Here is a 22,474-nt window from a genome sequence, read left to right on the forward strand (position 1 = left end):
AATATTTTATTGAAATGCACCTTGAAAACAGGATTTATCATGGTATAACGTTTGATTTCCCAGTAGAGTCTGATGTTTGTCCCCATAAAATAGTCTATTCAAATTGCCAAATGTTCATGTGGCTGTAGAGACCTGCGCCATAAGAATCAATCAATCTTTTTTTTATATTTGTTTGCTTTTAATAAGGCTGCTCAGAATAGTTTTGTAGAGAAAATATGAATGGAGTTGTCACAAAACTGATAAGCCAATTTGAAATAGGGAGGAGGGATTTGACTCTGTTTATCCATAAGGGCATCATAAAATTTATGAAAGCTTGGCAAAATCTATATAAAAAATAAAAATATATACATTCAACCGTTTAACAGTACTGATCCATATTTCTTGACACCAGGTATAGTGGCTGTTCATGAATGATGCTTTAATCATGTGTAAGTATTCCTGAAAGAAATGCTGAAGTGGTAAATGTTAAAAAAGTCATTTCCGCACAAATGTTAAAAAAAAAAAAATTTTGAACATTATCTAATAACGTAAATGCATTTGTAGAAATTTCTGCCATTCATTATTCGTAACAGGCTGTAAGCACGTGCTTTTAAAATGTGTTTATGATTTGCTAGAAATACTGACCAGAGGAAATCTTTCAAATATACTTAGCATGCTGCTGCACCTAAATCTAGATTCCCCAGTCACTGTTATTGTAACAGTGGTTTTAAGCAGGCTAATGGTAGCAATCGGAAAATCAAGGCTACAATGACCATTGGAATTCATATCCTGGTTTCACTGATATATATGTGGTACTCCACCAACTCAATTTTTAAAAATTGGTTTATTGTCCCAGAATTGAAAAAATACAGGGACAGGGTCGGATTTCAATCTTGCAAGTTTTAGGAGGACAAAATTGGAACCTTAATTCAATTAATAGGAGACACATCAAATCAAGTGAATAAGTTTATTTTTATTGGTTTGGAAAAAAACAGAAGATTTCGGGTCCATTAGCCGCATCCATGGCTGCTAAATCCGGCATTAATCCTACGGGATTAATGCCGGCGAGGTCTCAGTTCGAGATCTTTCCCAACCCCGCCGTTGACGTGATCAGGATTTCCATAAATTTACATGCACTTGAATGTAATTAAACAGCTTAATGGCGTAGTGTCCGGCATCGTGGAATGCAACCCGCCCCTGGCTGCGTAACGTCACGCTGACACGAATCACTTCTGGTTCTCGAAAACAAAAACCAGTCGTGATGACCACTCCGGGGGTACAGTGGTGCCTGGAGGCCCTGGCGTTGAGGTCTGAGGCTGGGCATTTCCACCTAGCACCATGGCAGCGCCAGCGTTCACGGAGGTGGGCATTTCCCAGGTTGTTACCCTCCTCCAATGTGGGAGGAGGGCTTCCCCTTGTGTGTGGTGGAAGGGGAAAGAGGTATGCACTGACAAACGTGTGGAGGGGGGAGAGTGCACCCAAATCACCCTATGCAGTCTTGGCGTGGGGTTTTCGGCCTGAAGCTTATGTGGCCATGTGGGGGTGGGGGGAATTAATAAAATGATAAGTAAGAGCAGGTTGGGTGGATTGGGCCAAGCTGGGTTAAATGGAGTCAAAGGTTGCTGGGCCTACTGGAAGTGCAGGAAGCACAACACTGCACATATGCAAACTCCAGTTTTCAGATAGCCAGATTTGAGAGACTACCTATAGAAATCAAAATTTTTAATCAAAGGGTTTGACCTTAAAGTGTACAGAGAAAAATATGTACTTAGGACAGGCATTTGCTGAAATTTTCTGGCCATTCTGGTCTCGCTGACAGTGAACCCCCGCCACTGGGGCTAGAACGGGAAACCCTGTTTACAGTGGCAGGACCAGAAAATCCCACTGCTGCCCAATGGCGGGCTGCCTCCACCACTGCAAAACAAGCCAGGGGTGGGGGTGAGATTGCCGGGGGGATTGCCAGATTGCCGCCCATTGTGTTTACTGACCTGAACCTTAGCTCTGACGTTTTATTTGTAATTGTCCAAAAAATTAGAAAATAATTTGTCAATATTATTTATCAGTCAGTAAATCTAAAAGCATTGGACTCTATTTATTGCCAATATGATCACTCAGCATTTAGTGCATGGTTCTGCATGACATACGGGGCAGCATTTTCTAGTTCCGCCTGTGGCTGCTCTCCAAATCTTCCGGTCCTGCCCTTGCCGATACCCGACGGACGGAACCGGGAAACCCCAGCCATTGTGAATGCCCATGCACCTACTGAAAACCAGCTTTGTTTTTATAAATCTATAGCCATGTGATGCTTAGCAATGAAAGAAAAGTCATGCATGTAAGCCATTTACACATTTTCATTCTTCACAGTCGAGTGCAACAAAAAAGATATGTATCTCACCATGATCAGGTGCTGTTTTCTAATAATTGCTTGTGGCTACACACGCAGATGAGGCACATTAATCCAGTAATGGTCCTCCATGTGCCTTATAAAATGTCATTAACCAGCGGCTCACCGAATGTTTCACGCTTGTTATTTCTAATGGTGGCATTTCCACAATGAGCAAGGTTAAAATCTAGAAGGAAAATTTCATTTTCTGTGACAAAGATTTAGTACCAAAATATTATTTCCACTGTACAAAAATGTTACCTTGCTTTACCATTGCTCCAATATAAATGTCAAAAATCACTTGTTTTATGAGAGTCATTTTTGATTTTTTGACATTTTTATATCAGTTGAATTTATATGCTACAAATTTAATCAATTTTTTCTTGTCATCAGCTGCGGCTAATCTTTGCTAGTGTTTTTGCTTAAAAATCCATTTATTTTAAAAAGTATTTGTTATATATGAAACTAAGAATAATATTAACAGAGGTCTTAATCTTCATACTAAGAATAAGAGACTCCCTTGGTTCATGAAGAGTGCAGGCTTTATGTTCAATGACTTGGGGGCCAGAGGGAATTTTCTTCAAGTCTGAGGATTCTCTTCTGTTCGATATGTAGGATCAATAAATAGAGCCTGGAAATAAAAGTTAAAAGAGATCACCTTATCTGACCCTTACACTTTGGTAATTGAGATGGATCTATAATAATCTTCATTATTGTCGCAAGTAGGCTTACATTAAAACTGCAGTGAAGTTACGGTGAAAATCCCCTAGTCGCCACACTCCGGCACCTGTTCAGGTACACAGAGGGAGAATTCAGAATGTCCAATTCACCTAACAATCACGTCTTTTGGGAGGAGGAAACCGGAGCACCCAGAGGAAACCATGCAGACACGGGGGAGAACGTACAGACTCTGCACAGACAGTGACCCAAGCGGGAATTGAACCTGGGACTCTGGTGCTGTGAAGCAACAATGCTAACCACTGCTTCTATGTGGCTATTTGACTTTACACCTCCCCCACCTTAGTAATCAGGTTTGGGTACGTTATGAAAATAGTACACTGGGATGGTGTGTCACACTCCCAATGCCTCCATGACATGCTACAGTTTTCAAAGGGAGGATGGGGATGAGGAGCTGGCAATAGACATGCCTCCAATTAACTGATTGTAGGGCTTGTTAAGGCTGTTATGATACCCTGGACAAGTGCGCAGTCAATTCCAGCCCCACTTGTCTCGGAATCCCAACACAATTGAATTAACCAGTAACTCTTATAAAAATTCACGAAGTCTTTGGCTCTTCGCTGTCCGCTAATTACAGTCACCAGGTTTGTAAGTTGAAACACAATTACTGTTTATTCATACCAAGAACTATCATGAAATATGCAGTAAATGCAACTGGAAAACAGCATGCTAATACCTACTACCGCCTTTAACTGTCCCATCCTCTACCTACACACACAACAGACAAACACAGAGGGGTGGAAAGGGGGAAAATAATAAGGATGAAGGTAAAAAAAATAAGAGTCTTTGCTTCAAATGGTGGTTCTTGAGCAGGCTTTGTTCACAGCACATTACTTGACCAAAGCCTCTGGTTTCCAGCTGGTAATGGTCTTCCTTGCAAAGTCATTCATTCAGGGTCCCCGCAGGCTAGAATATGTGATACTTACAGCAGGTTTTCTGAAGACGCTTTATTTCTTATCAAACTACGCCTTCAGCTCGAGGTTCGCATTCAGGCCTAAACTTTTCTGTCTTGACACTTTATTTCACATCAAACCTTGCTTTCAGCTCATGGTTTGACTTCAGGCCTTTGCAGTCTCAACGGAACTTGCTGGAAAGAGAGTCAGCCCTCAGAGTGGCCATCTGTAGAGGTTTAATTATATATTCTCTGGACAGAGTTAGTTAGATCGCTCCATCCAGGCTGCAGAATCAAAAGTGAAACCAAAATGGAACCTTGTGACTCTGAAAACATTCCAGTGGGATCAGATCCAATCACCACTTGTTATTGGGCAGAGCACAGCCTTTTGGCTCAATTCATTGGCCACCAGCCAAAGCAATCAAACCGAGTCCCAGCCAATCTCTGTCATTGGTGTTGGTCAGTCTACAAGCACATGTTTCTGTTTGAATTAAAGGCACAGGCCACTGCTAAAGGCACAGGCCGCTGCTGCTTGAATTAAAGTAGCAAGCTGCCTTAAAGACACATGTCCATAAATCATCCATGGATCAAAAATGTAATGGCAAAAATAAAAGAAAGGGGAAATAAGGGAATAGACAGGGAATAAATAAGAAGGACTCTTACAATGTGCTGGAAAGGGACAATGACACTTTCAAAGAGAAGATATGGAAGAAGCGAAAGCTCGGAGGAACATTAGTGTACAGCTGTTGGGAGCACAGCGGGCAGTGATTATTTATTGTGGCTGCTGATTTAAGGTCTTAAAACGAAAGGGAAAGTCAAAGTGAGCTGCCCAGCAGTGACACACAATTGCCATCATTTGAGCAGGACAGATGAAGGACTTAAGAGCTTTTGTGAACTTGTGTAAACCATGTGGCTGCTGGTCTGCCTGCTCTATCATCTAGGCAACGGCAGCCCAGCCATGGCTGCCATCTCCGGGCCCAGTTAGTGGCTTTGCATGTCAAGGTAGTGTCAAATTATTGATGCTGATATGGTGCTTGCTTGAAACCTTGAAATGATCCAGGCACAGAGGCACAGTTAGCACTGCTGCCTCACAGCATCAGGGCCTGGGTTAAATGCCAACATTAGGAGTTTGCACATATTCCCGTGCCTGTGGGCGTGTTCCGGTTTCCTCCGGCATTCCAAAGGTGTGCAGGTGAGGTGGCGTGGCCAATGTTAATTTGCCCCTTAGTGTCCAGGGATATGCAGGTTAGGTGGATTGGCCATGGTGAATATGCAGTGATCGGGCGGGGGAGTGGGCCTAGGTAGGGTGCTCTTTCAGAAGGACTGTGCAAACCCAATGGGCCAAGTGGCCTCCTTCTTCACTGTAGGGATTTTATGGATTCAATGGATCAAGTTCCTGACCCTGCATTAAAAATCTAGTATCTGATATTTCCCTTTTAGGGTATTAGGATAAAACATAATCTTTCAGCCTTTATTCTGAGAGACTTGTCCGAAATAAATTTTCTGGAGAAACAATTTTGTTTAGAACTCTGTAGTGCTAAACAGCCTCAGTCTTTACTGTATCTGATGCCAAAGCTTTAACTTTTACACTTCCACCATCAGTAAATTAAGAAGCCATTCATACTCTGCAGCTCTTTGTAGATAAAATATATTTTAACATCATGGCCTGAATCTTTTGGTTGATGGGGTCTTGTTTCCCCGCTGACCCTCCCAGATTCCGTGTGCCCTCAGCCATTTCACACTCAGATGAGGCTTAAGTGCTGCAGGCAGGACCTCCGACCTCATTCAGGTAGAAGTCCTAACTCAGAGACTTGTAGTCCCTGCAGTAACAGCACTGTAGTGGTCAGAGGAAGATATTCAGGAGCACTCTGGAGTCTGAGTCCGGGCACTGAAGCCCAGGTAGGTTCAAGGGGTCCCAGAGTGCGTAGGGAAGGCCAATGGGTGACGTGAAGGGGGCGATAGTGTTCTCAAGGGAGGGGCTTTGGGGGAAGCAGGTCCTGAGGCCACCAACTTCATAACGGGTCTTCTGATGAAGGCGCCCCTACCTGCCCTTGCCCGCCCGAGATGTAACTCTTCATTTTTGGTCTTCCCCCATGCAAGTTCAATCCTCCCACCAGTCTAAAATTTAAGGCTGGATGGTAAATGACCCTTGGGTGACCATTAATTGGCCACTTTAGAACCTCAATTGGGGCAAAGTTGGACTTCTCATCTGAGGCCTTGTCCGGCCTTTTATGTCCGCAGACCAGACCCCAACAGTGGCTAGGAGACTGGACCTAAACCTGAATATTTTAGTTTATTTTTAAGACTGTGCGGAAAGAATACTTCGCTCCAGGAGTGATTGCACAAAAATATTGGGATTTGGTACTTTTAAAACAAAACGTTATTATTAACACAATATTAAACTCTTTAACATCACACCCGAAAATAGCTTACAATTAACCCTTAAACAATACTACTCACTTCCCAATTAAATAATAAGAAAGAAAAGCAACATACAGCTCTCAATAAATAAATAAATAATCCATCCTACAACCCAATGGCACAGAGAAATACTTGCTTTCCAAAACAGATTTGGCTCCGGTTAGAGCCCCTGAAGACTCCGGCTGTATGTCTATAAAAGCTTTTCCACCTACTTTGTTTCAGCTTACCCCTTGTCCTCTGACAAGTCTGCACTTCCTTAAATACTATTAATCTTTTTTAACTATCCTACTGTGAGAGTAGAAGACCTTACTTGTGGACTCAGTATTAGCCAGATCAGAACTCAACTCAAAATCTTTCTCAAAATGACTAAATGCCTTAGCTCCACACAGCAATGACATTATTTCCCCAAGCTGAAAACAAATTAACTCCCCAGATTGAAAATACATTGGATGCAATCTACTGGATGTGTCCCACCGAAATCAGAGCGGGATGCAGCCGGTAAATACTAGGAGAGGCCTTCCCCGGCCTTCCTGAAGGCCGTTAGGACTTGTGAGATCTAACCAGATCTCGTGAGATGTTGCGATTGGCGCAGTTAAGTGGCTTTAAGAACCCACTTAGCCATGCTGACACCGGATCTAACCAGTTCCTGGCATCTATTGGCTCCCGTCATCTCCAGGGAGACGCCAGCGGGTGCCAATTAGTACTGGTCCACATAAACGTGGACCAGGTGGAATGGCACCTGAAGGTCTCCCATGCCATTTGAGGCCCCAAAGTGGACTGGGCAGGGTGGCCCCCTGCCTCTCCCCCTGGCACCCAGCACCTTGTCAAGTGTCAGCCTGATAGTGCCAAGTTCAGGGCCTGAGGGGTACCATGCACATGAAAGGTAGTATGAAGGGTGGTGGGGGTGAAGGTTAGGTATGAAGGGGCCTCCAGAAGGTTGGGAAGGGTTAAGACTGGGTGTCCTGAAGGGGGACCCGAAAGGGGGCATTGTTAAGGTCTGCAAAGGGGAGCCCTCAGCGATCCCATAGCGGGGTTCCTCAGTTGGGGGGTGTGGGGAATGCCCATGTGTGTGGGGGTTCTATTGCCCATGGGTGGAGGGGCGTTGAGGACTCTTGAGCTCACTTAGATCGGGGCACCCTTTCAAAAGGTGGCCCAGTCTCTGAGGAGCTGGTCTGGAGTTCAGCTTCCCAGTGATGAAAACAATTCTAAGTTTGGGCTAGCCCGGAGAGAAACTTCCCACGGCCCAAAATAATGGTGCGATCCAATGGCCACACTGTGCCCAAAACGCAGCTCGCTGCAGCACAGTGTGGCCGATAAATGCCAAGAGACCCCGCTCCCACGATCTACCCAGCTCGCAGTGTCTCACCACATCTAACGCAATCTTGCGAGACGTTGCAATGTAAATCCCGCCCACATCACTTTTTAGCAAATATGCATATTAAAGCGCGACAGCTGGTCTCACTTGAATGTGCAGATTCCTTAGTTACCATAGGCATTGGATCTATCCCCTTCTCGTCGCAGTAAGAAGTCTTACAACCACAGGTTAAAGTCCAACAGGTGTGTTTCGAATCACTAGCTTTCGGAGCACTGCTCTTTCCTCACCAAAAGACCAGTGCTCCAAAAGCTAGTGATTCGAAACAAACCTGTTGGACTTTAACCTGGTGTTGTAGAACGTCTTACTGTGCTCACCTCAGTCCAACGCCGGCATCTCCACATCATGGCATCTCCTCGGAGACCTTGGGCGAGTGCTGTTCGGCACAAAGGGAGACCAGATGGAATGGCATTTGTGGGGGTCTGCCAGGCAATCAGAAGCCCCCAGGTGCATGTCTTTGGGCAGGGTAATACCCTGGCACTGCTGGTGCCACCCAGGCACCCTGACAATGCCAGTCTGGAATCCTGGCAGTGCCACTGCCAGGGTGCCAGGTTAACAGGACCAAATGCCAAACTAGCATTTTCTGTGTGCTGGTGATCGAGCCGGGGGTGCCCTGCGCAGGTGTTGGGAAACAGGAACCCTCTTATCGTCCATTGGGGCTTGAGGGGTATCGGGGTTCACGGTGGGAGCCTCGGGGTTCTCTTGCTATACAGCGAGAGAAGCTCCTTGGTGTAGAAAATGGGGCTATGTCCCGCTAAGACCCCTTATTTAACACTAATATTGTTCTCATGCCCATGACTTATGTGTGGTTCAAGAGCGACGGGGATCTCACCAACAGAGCCAGGGAGAAACCCCCAGCCAAACCCGCCTGAAATGACACTTAGAAAACTTTCCGTGAAATCGCGCACATTAACTCCCCAGGGACTCTTTCCCCCCCCCAGTCAAACAACAGTGCATTAGCCCAGGCTAATTTAAACTCTGCCTCCTAAAAGCTTTCTGGTCTTGCAAAACTAGATGCTTTTTACAGACATGACTACTGCAGTCAAACACAGTTTAACCCGGGTTTTTAACCCTTAAATTTCCAAATGTTTATAATCCAATATATCTAAATTCCTGCATTTGTCACATGCCTCCAAGAGCCATCAGCCAATCAGAAGCCACCTGGGCACCCTGGCAGTGCCAAGGTGCCCGGACGCCAGGTTTCCCGTGCCGGGGATTGGGCGTAGGGGTGCCCCGCCCTTATGCGGTGGGGTGAGGGGGGGGGGTTCGAGGACCCCCTAATTGGTAAGTTGGAGCATTGGGGAGGGGCCAGAGGTCGCGGTGTGGGTTTGAGAGACAAGGGCAGCATTTAAAAATGGCGCCACGACCTCTTACTGCACTGCCAAGCTGAGCTCATCAATGCAAGAAATAAAGGTAAGTGCGGCCTTAGCGGGGCGTTTCCATCAGAGGCCCCCCAAAAAAACAAAGTCCCATTTAAAAGTGGGGTCGCTCTCGGCGCTGCAGGCTCCGAAAAGCACCCCGCTATTCACGCAGAAAATGGTTTGTTAAATCATGACTGATATCTAATGTGGTTTGTATCTTCTTTGATTTATTTTTGTTTCTCTTTGTATCTCTGATACTTTATGCTTACCTTCTACTGTACAAAATAACTGTTCAGTAAGTCTGACATTTTCTGTTTTCCAATTAAACTGTCATTGGTATTGTTAATAAGGGGCCTATTAGTCACCCTCTTTTTCTTAACATGTTTGTAAAAGCTTCTAGTATTGTCCTTGAAATCCCTCACAAGTTTTCTCTTGGATTCCATTCTTTAGCTCGTGCTGCTTTCTTAGTATCCCGTTGCAGTTTTCTTTATGTCTCCCTCTGTACTGCACTGAAGGGTTCAAGTCTCTGGAGTTTAGTCTGACCCCCTCAACCCTCTGACTCAGATATATGAGTGCTATAACTGAGCCAAGCTTGACACAATATTGCATTGTGACAGTAATAGCGTGACTAATGTAGCATTTTTTTAAAAAAAAATAGGTCAACATTTTTTTTAAATCTTCACCTTGAGTTTCAAACCCCATATCGTATCTGGAGCAGACTTGACCAGACTTGAGATCACAGAAGTGGATTGCCATGGGGAACTTCATCAGTGTATTACTGTCTCCATAATTCCTGAATCTGGTTTCCTTGGTAACATATCACAAAGGGATAGGTAGTAATAAGCTGTCTGCTACTGCAATTTTCCACAAATGAAGAAGGCAGTCACCAGAATCAGTCATATACATGTGGTCTTTGCTATGTGTTTTAAAGTTAATTGAATTTTTAAAAATGCTGCAGAATTGGAGTCTGTAGTGTCAGTGATTTTAGCAAAGCTGGTGCCATTTTGGTTATATCTGTGCATCTTACTTACCTTTGGTACACTTCGTGGCAAATGCCGTATTAGTGAGGACGGGCATTACAAGCATGCTTTCTGTGTATACAGAGTAGGCATATTGTGATATTAGCCAGTGTCTAATGCCATTTTGGACCTTGTTACTCTAGTTAACACTTATGATCCTGGACCAGACACCCTGATTTTTGATATAATCTGGTCAGGGACCAGTAACGTTTTGTTTAAAGTAGACAAAGTCTGAGATCCAACGTTCTTAATAAGAAAATAAAGCCAAAACATTCTACGGCTTTGAACAAACAACATAAACTTTACTATATAAAATCAGAAATGTGGAACAATTGACGGTATCTATCGTATATCATCACATTCACAATCAACATGAGGTGCTTGCCTTCATTGGACGGGGTATTGAGTACAAGAGTCGGCAGGTCATGTTACAGTTGTATAGGACTTTGGTTAGGCCACATTCGGAATACTGCGTGCAGTTCTGGTCGCCACATTACCAGAAGGATGTGGATGCTTTAGAGAGGGTGCAGAGGAGGTTCACCAGGATGTTGCCTGGTATGGAGGGTGCTAGCTATGAAGAAAGGTTGAGTAGATTAGGATTGTTTTCATTGGAAAGACGGAGGTTGAGGGGGGGACCTGATTGAGGTCTACAAACTTCTGAGAGGTATGGACAGGGTGGATAGCAACAAGCTTTTTCCAAGAGTGAGGGTGTCAATTACAAGGGGTCACGATTTCAAGGTGAGAGGGGGAAAGTTTAAGGGAGATGTGCGTGGAAAGTTTTTTACGCAGAGGGTGGTGGGTGCCTGGAATGCTTTGCCAGCGGAAGTGGTAGAGGCGGGCACGATAGCATCATTTAAGATGCATCTAGACAGCTATATGAATGGGCGGGGAACAGAGGGAAGTAGGTCCTTGGAAAATAGAAGACAGGTTTAGATAAAGGATCTGGATCGGCGCAGGCTGGGAGGGCCGAAGGGCCTGTTCCTGTGCTGTAAATTTTCTTTGTTCTTTGTTCTACATGTGAATTAACAGGCAAACTGTGGTCAAGTACACCACACTGCACAACAAATGGCAGATACAACCAAGACAGATCCCATGGATTTCTCCGCAACCCGCCCAGATGTCAGTATCCATCGCAAGTTATACAATCTTGTATAAACTGTCTCTCTCATGAGGAATTGCAAGTCTTTTCTCTTCCCTTTTAGAAGATCTAGCCTCAGAATTGTCTCAGAAAGTCACTCCAACTCGCACTGCCTTAATGACTGATCACCTTCCAGGGTTTCAAATACATTTCCCAAGACTCTATTCCCCTGGATTCCAGGGTCTGCACTCCAGTACCAACTGACAGGCACAACTACAGTTCTTCAGCTACACCAAGCAGACAGACCTCTCCCGCTCCAAAGTGCTACCCTTGCCCCAACGGCTCGCAGCACAGTCACATATTTCCAGTTACCTTTTCAGCTCTCCAATGCTTCTCCCAAGCCCTGCCTACTTGAAGCCTGTTAAACACAGCACTTTTATTCCCGCAAGCCTCCTTTTTTGCTCCTCTTCCCAATGGATTCTATCCCCTGGTCCTCTGATGTGTTCCCTTTACCTTTCCGGGACCTCTACCTGCCTCAGGTCCCAGAACTCCTCTGTATTGTGGACCCCCACTCCTGGGTTTGGTGGTCGGGTTTTCCCGTAATTATTTTCCCACCCAGGCGCCCTGAGCACGTCCTCGGCCTGAAGATCGTACTGCCTGCTCCCAATCCACTCATGCGTGGAAGCTCACAGGGCATCAGGACTTGTAGTTACAGACCTCCAGCCGGAAATCAAATAAATTCTTATTTCCTGACAACACAGATTTGCTCAGCAGGTCAAAGGGCCCCTCACCAGCATTATTTAAAGGCAGTATCATTAACTTGCATGTTAGTTAATGATTATTTTCGAACTCTGTTTGGGTTTGTGGCAGTCCAGGGGTGTTTGCGGAGTTGGTTACAGTTTGTGAAGATTGTAGGAAGTGCCAATGCACATGCCAAAGGTGTTGACTGTGCCTGGAAGGAATCTGGGTTCACCACTTAGTCTTAATAATGGCTGTCATACAGGAACAGTACCCCTTTGGGCTGCAACATAAGAGGGAGATGGCACACAGGCCATAAGGCAAGCTACTCGCTAATGGAGGAGGAGGAGTGAAGCATTCTGAGCAGAAAGCCTTATCTACTCTCTCATGAACACGTCTCCTGCCTCCAGCATAGGGCCCCCGAGAACTCCTGGTTTGCTCTCTGGAGCCCTCACTCACAGCAAATATTTGGGGCAGGAATTGATGAGCAAGAGGGAGCGGCGGGAGATGTGGCAACTGAAGGGATTAACAAACAGCAGAGTTGGCGAGCAGGTGGGAATGGTTGAGCGGGAAGATCAGAAAGGGAAGCCAGCGAGCTAGGAGAGGCAGTGAACGGGAAGGTCAGAAGGGAGGTGACAAACAGGAGAGACAGCAAGTAGGAGTGCTTGCGAGGGGAGCAGTGAGCAGAGGGACCATGGAGGAAGGTGACGAGTTGGGAGGATTGAGAAGAGAGGGAACAAGTGAATGGGAGGGCCAGGAAGAGGCAGCAAGTCGGATGGTTGGGAAGGGAAGCAGAGCCAGGAGGGTGGCGGCAAGTAGGAGAGGCGGCGAGCAGATGGGAGAGATGGCGAGGAGTCGGGAGAGGTGGTGAGGAGACAGGAGAGGCAGAGAAGAGTTCGGAGAGGCTAGGAGGAGTCGGGAGAGATGTTTGATTGTCTACCATCATTCCTGACTGAATGTGGCAGGACTGCAGAATTTTGATCAGATATATTTGTTGTGGGATCACTTTGCTTTGCTTTTACTTCTGCTGTTTATCATGCAAGTTGTCCTTGTGTTAGCTTTGTTTTTATTCATGGGTGTGGGTTGGGCCAGATTTTATTGGCCATTCCTAATTGATCTTGTACTGAGTGACTTGCACGGCCATTTAAAAGTCAATCACATTGCTGGAGTCACATGTAAGAGACCAGGTAAGGGCATTAGAGAGCCAGATGGGTTTTGCAACAATCAACAATGGTTTCATGGTCATCATTAGACTTTTAAGTCTAAGATTTTTTTTTTTGGATTCAAATTTCACCTTCTGCGATGTTGGGATTTGAACCTGGGTCCCCAAAGTCTCTGAATTGCTAGTCCAATGGCAATACCACTAAGCCACTGGTGCTGCTCCTGACATGATCCCCTACACACATTTAACCAGAATTGATCCCTCAGCGTGATGGCAATGATAATGAGGAATATGCTGGATCATGAGTTTACAGATTGTGATTGAATAAAATTCTGCTTCTGCTGATGTCCTATTATGTCTAATGGATATCCAGTTTTCAGCTGCTATATCTGTTCCGAATCTATCCTGTTTAGCACAGTGGTAGTGCCGCACACATGATGGAGGGTATCCTCATTGTGGAGACATAATCAAGGATTGAGTTGTGATTGTTCCTACCAATAGTGTCATGGACAAGTTCACCTGCGACAGGTAGGTCGATGAAGGCGAGGCCACATACATTTTTCCCTCTTATGGTTCCCTCACCACTTGCTACAGACCCACTGAGCTGAGTTCACATAAAGATCAGCCATGATCGGAGCAGGCTTGAGGGACCAGATGGCCTACTCCTGCTCCTAGTTCTTATGTTCATATGCTCATGTTTGAGCTGATGTCGTGAGACTTCATGGGGCCTGGAGTCAATGCTAATGACTCCTTGAGTCACACCCCCCTGACTATACCATTGTGCCGCCACCGCCTTTGGTGAATCTGTTGTCGGTGGGACAAGATTTACTCAGGAATGGTGATGGTAGTGGCTAGGACATTGTCTGTAAGGTATAATCTCATGACTTTGGGCAGGATTTTGTACCCGCGATTCCATGGGCACAAAGGACGAAGTGGGTGCAATATCTCGCTGGCGAGATCTTATGACCTGATCGTAACGACACAGGGAGTCCACACTCAGTAAAAGAAAAGAAACATAGTTTTTATTTACAGCACAATATAAACACAGCCCAGTAGATCCCTACCAGGTTCTTTTCTGGTTGTTGCCTTATGGCCGACCTTTTATAAGGAGGTCAATAGAGCTCCCCTGCCCGTAGCGGGGAAGCTCGTACTCCGCAAGGGCCACGGGGAAGATAATCATTCCCACCCCATATGCCCCAAGCGGGCTATTCCATTCCTCTCCCACAAAGTCTGAAGACCCCCCCCCCACACCCGACGACTAACGAGGTGGAGAAGGAGGACAGGTGGGGGGCGTCGGAATCTTTTCGATCCTGGCAATTCTTCATTGAGCTGATGAGCTGGATTGGTTGGCATACACCGTTCTGGTGAACATAGTCCGCAGCAGGAACACCATGGCAGATGAACTGCAGGAGGTGGCTGATCGGTGTCCGAGACCTCAGAGGTCTGCGTCTCCATTTCAGAGTCGAGAGATACACTTCGGGTAAGTAGGCGTCGAGAGAGACTGGACGTATTCACAGCAGGCTGGTTTGACAATTGGGCCGGAGGATCAAGGTCACGCTTCTTTCGAAGAACCTCACGAGGGAGCAACCTGCGTGAGCGAACGTGATCCAAATTCCGTCGAGCCTGGTAAGACACTGGTCCTGTTTGTCAGATGACAATCCCAGAGAGCCAGCGAGCACCATCGTTGAAGTTACGAATGAACACTGCATCGTCAGGTGCAAAATGGTAGAGGTCAACGTCAAACTGGTCAATGCCCTTGCAGATTTTGGTTACAGTCCTCCTTCACACTGATGACGGAATAATCAAGCTCAGTTGTGTACGACCCATTAACATCTCAGCGGGGGCCACCGAGGTTAATGTGGGCGGCGTGATCCTGTATGTGAACAAAAGTCTTGCCAGCCTGGTGTCCATTGAGTCTGAAGTCAGTTTCTTTAGTCCCCGTTGAACCATTTGCACGGCTCTGTGAGAAGCCATTCAATTCCGGAGGGTAGTGCAGACATGACGAATCTCATGTACAAGAAGGGCAAACTCCTCACTCATGAAAGAGGCCCCATTATCTGTCACGAGCACCTCAGAGATTCCACGAGTGGAAAATGAAATGCGCAATTGTCCGACGGTCGCTTGGGAGATGATCGTCACCATTCTGTGGTCTTCCAGCCACTTTGAGTGGGTGTCCACCAGGACGAGGAACATTGATCCCAGGAATGGATCGGTGAAATTGGCATGCACACGAACCAGGGACACCTTGCCATTGCCCATGGTGGAGTGGTGCCGCCACAGGGAGCTTCTGGTGTTCTTGACAGGTCAAGCACTGTTGGGCCAATATCTGCTTCCAAACCCGGCCACCAGACATGGTTCCTCGCCGGCATCTTCATTTTGGACACTCTGGGGTGCCAATTGTAAAGGTCCTTCAACACAATTGCCTGGCCCTTTGTTGGAACAACAACCCTCATGCCCCACAGAAGGATACCATCTTCCACAGTCAGCTCCGAGAGCTTGGAGGAGAAAGCTTTCAACTCCCCTGGTAAGTGTCGATGCTGCCCACCATATGGCACCAGATGCCGCACCTTGATAACCGTTGGGGCGGTCTGCGTCCAGTCACAAATACATGACACAATGACGGGCAAGGAGTCCATAAATTTCAGGACTACAACCACTTTGTCCGTCGTAGGGAGGTTTGCGGATTTGATCTGCAGGGGAAGGCAGCTCACTCTATCAGCATTGGCAATCCGAGTCCCTGGCGATGCCGAAAGAGTATTCATAAACAGCCAATAAAAGGCCCAGTGCTGAATCCTCGCAGATGCAATTGACGGGATCAAATTTGATCCTATTTCGAGTTCTCTCTTGCTTTGACAAAGAGTCATCCAGACTCAAACCGTTAGCTCCTTTCTCTCCACTGATGCCGTCAGATTTGCTGACATCATTCAGCATTTTCAGTTTTTGTTTCAGATTCGATCTTCTGCAGTAACTTGCTTTTATCTTACTGTACCCATGCATCCTGCCTCTGCCCCCTGAAATTCAACAAAATATGTTACCAGATGGCAATCATAGAAACATTAAAGACATCATGGGCGAAATTCTCCCCCAACGGCGCGATGTCCGCCGACTGGCGCCAGAAACGGCGCCAATCAGACGGGCATCGCGCCGGCCCAAAGGTGCGGAATGCTCCGCATCTTTGGGGGCCGAGCCCCAACATTGAGGGGCTAGGCCGGCGGCGGAGTGATTTCCGCCCCGCCAGCTGGCGGAAATGGCGTTTGTTGCCCCGCCAGCTGGCGGAAATGGCGTTTGTTGCCCCGCCAGCTGGTGTGGAAATGCGGCGCATGCGCGGGAGCGTCAGCAGCCGCCGACAGTTTCCCGCACATGCGCAGTGGGGAGAGTATCTTCTGCCTCCGCCATGGTGGAGGCCATGGCGGAGGCGGAAGGGAAAGAGTGCCCCCACGGCACAGGCCCGCCCGCGGATCGGTGGGCCCCGATCGCGGGCCAGGCCACCGTGAGGGCACCCCCCAGGGTCAGATCGCTCCGCGCCCCCCCCAGGACCCCGGAGGTCGCCCACGCCGCCTGGTCCCGCCGGTAAATACCAGCTTTGATTTATGCCAGCGGGACAGACAATTTCTGGGCGGGACTTCCGCCCATCCGGGCCGGAGAATTGAGCGGGGGGTCCCGCCAACCGGCGCGGCCCGATTCCCGCCCCCGCCCAATCTCCGGTACCGGAGGCTTCGGCGGGGGCGGGATTCACGGCGGCCAACGGCCATTCTCCGACCCGGCGGGGGGTCGGAGAATGACGCCCCATGCCTGTGCTGTTTATTGAGCTAATGCTGTAATTATTTGACAAAGATTAAAGAGATTATACTGGTAAAACAGACAGGTCTTTTATGGCAATGAAATTGATGGAGGCATGCACTGCCCAGTTGACTGCAAAGTTCTCCTTACCAACATCTGGGGAATTTGAATCCAATAACAAAAAGTCTGAATTAAAGGTGACCATGAAACCATTGTCGATTTTTCGTGAAAACCCATCTGCTTCACTAATGTCCTTTGGGGAAGGAAATCTGCCATCCTTACCTGGTCTGGCCTACATGTGACTCCAGACCCACAACGATGTGGCTGATTCTTAAATGCCCTCAGGGATGGGAAATAAATGCTGTCCCAGCCAGCGACGCCCACATCCCATGATCAATTTTTTTTTAATTGCCAGGGGTTAAAATAAAAGACAGTTTTACCAGTGTAAAACCGTGTCTTTGTAAAATAATTATAGCATTAGCTCAATAAATAGCATAGACGTGATGGGTCAAATGGTCTCCTTCATGTCTTTAATGTTTCTACGATTCTGTCATCTGGTAACATAGTTTATCGAATTTCACTGAACTATAAATGCCTTCATTTTTATGAAGGAAAATCACATGATTAAGTCTTGGACCTAATTAGGACATTTGTGGGTCATTAGTTGCAAAGAAGGTCATACACAGTTCTACCACAAGTATAACAAGAAGATAGTGTCATCTTGGCTCAGTGATAGTACTGTTACATATATGAGGTTAATAATAAAATGTATACTTTTACACTGTGTCTTTCAGATTGTATACAATGAAGGGAGTCATGTGACTTGTTCTGAAGTCTTCCTAACAATAATAATAATAATCTTTATTGTCACAAGTAGGCTTACATTAACATTGCATTGAAGTTACTATGAAAAGCCCCTAGTCGCCACATCCCGGAGCCTGTTCGGGTACACAGAAGGAGAATTCAGAATGTCCAAATTACCTAACAGCACGTCTTTCGGGACTTGTTGGAGGAAATCGGAGCATCCGGAGGAAACCCACTCAGACACGGGGAGAAGGGAGAACGTGCAGACTCACACAGTGACCCAAGCCTGGAATAGAACCTGGGACCCTGGAGCTGTGAAGCAACAGTGCTAACCACTGTGCTACCGTGCCGCCCAACAGGCCTGGGCCATGTGGCTGCTATAGATTTAGGGGCAGCCTAGGCTGTTTTGTTGAAAATAAAGTTTAAGGTGTTCACACTTGGAGATAATGGCAGCAGCATCTATGTTTACAGTGGTTGGACTGATGGTCCCCAAAGTCCTGGAAAGGTGTTGAAAATGTCAGATCATGAGCAGTTATTCTTTAAACTGCCCATTTAAGTTGAAAGAAAGCTGCTGCCTCATGGATAGATTATCCGTATTGCCACCTGGATACCAGGCCTATGCGATTCACATTACCATGGAGATGGGCTTTGAGAGTGGATATCCATGAAAACTCACAGATAGATGCGGTTTGTCAAGATCTGGCAGATATGACTCAGCTGGAGGCCAAAAGGCTCTATTATTTAGTGTGCAGAAATGTGTATGGGAGCTCATGCTCGGATTGAAAAGACCAAATTTGTGAGGACTTGAAATTAGGTTGGAAGATCTGCACTGGAGGGAGAATCTCCAGGAAAAACCCTCACTGTGAAAGACGGTTCTGGGGTTAAAAGTTACCAGGCTGGGATAAGAAAGGAATGGAACTTAACCCTCGGACGCTAAGAATCCCATTGAACTAGGCCCAGGAAAATCAAATGACTCCTTAGGAGACGATGTCAGGTATACCTGTGAAGTTGTTTTTGGTTGCGTTAAAAATAAAAAGGGGAATGTTCTGTTCTGTAGTTTAAAGGTTAAGTACCTGCAAAAATAGTGTTTGGTCAATTTTATGTTTAGTCTCTTTGTTACAGTAAAGATTTTAAAATGTGAAATCTTGTTGTGTCAACCTTTCAGCTATCAACTGGAAGCTCAAATTTATTTTTCTAAGGTTATCAGTCTCTGCAGGGCTCATAATGTTACACTAAAAGGTGGTGGGACCAAAGACCCATTCCAGGAATTGAACGCATAGACTCTGCTGATCCTTTAGCGCAATACTGAGGGAATGCTGCATTTTCAAAGGTGTAGGGCAGGATTCTCCATTACCCTGAGCCGATATCGAATTTGGTGATCGGACAGAGAATCCCTTCCGACACCCATATCGGGGGCGGTGCCAGTCTGACGCCGGTTTACTAGTCTCCAACCCCCTCCGAAATGGCGTCATCGCGTTGCACACCGTTGGAACAGTGTTGGCGGGTCATCGGAAGGCCCTCCCTCGATGCTCCGCCTCCAATGGGTCGAGTTCCCGACCGCGCGGTTGACGTGTGGTCTGAGTGGTCAGGAACCTGTCATGGTGGCCACAGACTGTGTGCAGCGCTATCACAGTCGGCCGGGAGCCTGGGAACGGTGGGGCTTCCACATGGGCTGGGAGGAGTGGTGGGAGTTGGCCAGGGGTTGTCCTGTGGGGCAGTATTTGGCAGGTCGGGTCCGCGCACGGCTGACGCCATATTGTACGGCGCGTCCGCTGCAGGTCATCGCCGTGAGCATGCGCAGCCACGAACCCGGCCATTCACCGGTGGCTTTTGGCATGGGAGCAGGGAGTTTTACCTGGTGCCGCTGTTAGGTTCTCACCGGTCCCAGGATCGGTGAGGGTTCGGCGCCAATTTCGGCGTCATATAACGCCACAATTCGCATGCCGGCGTCGTTGCTTAGCCGCAAAATTGGAAAATCCAGCCCGTTGTCTTTCTGGAAGGACTATAAACTGAGGCTCTGCCTGGTGCTGGATTGTTAAGATCTCCCCTATAAAAGATCAGGCAATTCACGTAACATGGCTAGCAAACCTGTCTTTACCAAAAATGATCATTGTTCTCCTTTGTTCGTGAGTACCTTTACTGTGCACAGAAAACTGCCAAATCTGCCTATATAATAACAGTTGCAACACTGTAAAATTATTCCCTTATCAGTGAATTGTTATTGATGACCTGAAAGGAGGACAATAATGTTTAAATGTCAGCCATTTCTTTCTTAGTAATTAATGCACATTTCCTCTTGATGCATTTAAGAGATAAATAACTTTAAATTGCTCCATCTCTTAAGTTAACTTTCATTACCCATTGTAGTGAATGGTTGTTTTAGTGATTCTATGTTCAGCTTACATGGAGATAAAAAGAAAAACCTGCAAATATTGCAGACCTGCAATAAAAAACAGAAAATACATCTGCATCAGAGAAGACGTCAGCTACAACAAAAGCTTTCTGTGAAACACAAACCTATCTTTTTGCTTCTCAGATGCTGATGGAGTCTGATTTTTATTTATTTTGCTGTTGTAAAATTCAGGCTGTGTACACAATCTTAAAAACGGAACGCAATAAATTGAAGGAACAAATCCGAATTGATTGATGTACTGTGCAGTGCCACTTTAGTTCTTATGTACACTAAACAAAGGTATCTTGCATATATCTGGGTTTGAATTATTGTAATCCCACCCATTACCACAATGAAGCTAGTGGCTGTGTAACAAAAGTGACTTTTTAAAGGGACCTATTTTAAATACACGACTGATGGCTACAGCCAGCTGCCAGGAATGTAGATTTATATCGATGCCACAGCTGATTACAGGGAACCATTTCCTTCATTAAATCAGCGATTTATATACTTTTTGTTGTGGACTTTTGTTTCTTTTTGTTTCTGTGCATTACATTTACAAATCCCCAGCTGTCAGCTTTAAGAGTCACGGAATCAGCGACATACCCTTATTGATCAGCCTCAGTCTGATGCTGAATGCACTGGCACAGTAACCTCCTCCTGAGCAGGATGTCGATAACCTCCCTGTATACTTCGCTCCCCTTTATGTGTGTCTGGAAATATTAGGAGGAATAAGGTAGTTTGTAGTGCCACATGTAGGTTGGGGGAGTGGGGAGCGGTGGCTACTGTCGCCAGTGTGCAGCATTTACTAAAAATCATTGCAGCAAAGGACTTATGAGCAGACCGACTGAATGAAGCAGGCTTGTGGATCAGCAAGCCTGCTAGGATGGGCCATTGCTGTTGCAAGCAGTATTACTGCTTTGGCTGCCTGGACAAGAGGGTAATTGAGCTTCCGTTGTTTCTTTTTGTTCCACTGATGCAGGGTGAAGACTAAAGTCATGGTGCAGCCCCAGTTGAAATAATTTTGGGGTTGACTTTATGATTCTAAAAGTGTTTTATGAGGAAAAATACCCAATTTTTATTTGTAGTGGCCTGGCAGGTTTATATTATTATATTGCAAATGTTGAAGATCCAGGGTATATGCAAAGCTGCAGTTCAATTCACAACTCTATCCACTATCTTAACTTAATCTGACCATTTTCTGTCTTACTGGGTGACATTATAATTAGGGGTCAACTCCAAAGCGAAGTTTTGTTCACTATTTTAACCTATATTTTAATAATGTTGCACTATCGCTGTTATTTTATAAACATTTGAATAGGCTGGGAGAATGTGTGTGGTTGCTTTTCATTTTCACTGGAAGTTAGTTTTTCAATCTCAGATCTCTGGCTTTTCAATTTGAAGAGAAGCTTATTTTTTTGGTTTTTGTCTTGATTTGCATATTATTTCTGAGCCTCTTGATTTGCATATTATTTCTGAGTTTGCAATTTACTAATCTCCTGTAACTATTTAATGTTTCGCAGCTCCGAGATAATTCTGGACGTGCAAGTCTCAGAAAAGGTAGCTCCTGACTTTAGTAGCTAATAAAAAGGCCTCAATGAGTTACTGTGATAAAGGATAGGTTGGGGTCATCGTAGAAAGTACATTAACTAAAATCTCCAGGGGTGTATGTGCGTAGTTAATTGTGATTGTGAACACTTACCTCAGAACAGACATTTGTCAGGAAGTACAGATTACAGGAGTAGATTTCCACTGTCATTGCCTGGGTAACAGTTAGGCAGATTGGGTCACCCCCGCCTGTTATAGAAGCAACTTGTTTTTTATTCCATGAGGTTCACTGGGTGGGGGCAGAGTCCAAAGTGCCCTATTATTACAATTGCCTAGTCCTTGTATTCTAAATGTTTATATCCTTATTTGCAGAATGAAAGCGTCCTTATCAAAGAGAAAGAGCTCTCCATTGAGCTTGCTCATATCAAGGAGGAAGTCGGTAAGCTGAACAATTAAATGCTCCTTAACTATTGCTGCTTGTCCTCTAACAATATATTTTTTCTAAAAGATTCCTAAAAAGGAAATGCACAGAAATATTTATATGGGTCTGATGGCTACTTTTATTCCATCGGGGAAATACAGGACCATAATTCACCCTGCAGATATGGTGATGAGATCACGACTTGTTTCTGCCCTAGCCTGAGTGTCATCATGTGATTCTCTTACCATACTTTCAAATTCTGCATAATCTCCATTTTCATCTCATAAGGCTTCATTACACTGTTTCATGAATTATCTATAACTTTGTTCCAACTTTGCTTCATGTTAATGGATGTTTTCAAGTCTTAGATGTTAGTACAGCCTAAC

The 22,474-nt window shown here is 45.8% G+C and overlaps 1 protein-coding gene across 3 annotated transcripts in view; it reads left to right on the forward strand.

Annotated features, from left to right (window-relative positions):
- LOC140391911 (microtubule-associated tumor suppressor candidate 2-like) overlaps window positions 1–22,474 on the forward strand; it is a 766,862-nt gene that overhangs the window by 666,011 nt on the left and 78,377 nt on the right. For all 3 annotated transcript variants that reach the window (XM_072476954.1, XM_072476953.1, XM_072476955.1), the window contains one exon: window positions 22,040–22,106. In XM_072476954.1, the coding sequence (XP_072333055.1) occupies window positions 22,040–22,106 (67 nt within the window). The remainder of the gene's footprint in view (window positions 1–22,039; window positions 22,107–22,474) is intronic.

This window comes from Scyliorhinus torazame, chromosome 15 (assembly GCF_047496885.1).
Source record: "Scyliorhinus torazame isolate Kashiwa2021f chromosome 15, sScyTor2.1, whole genome shotgun sequence".
In the NCBI taxonomy this organism is placed as follows: Eukaryota; Metazoa; Chordata; class Chondrichthyes; order Carcharhiniformes; family Scyliorhinidae; genus Scyliorhinus; species Scyliorhinus torazame.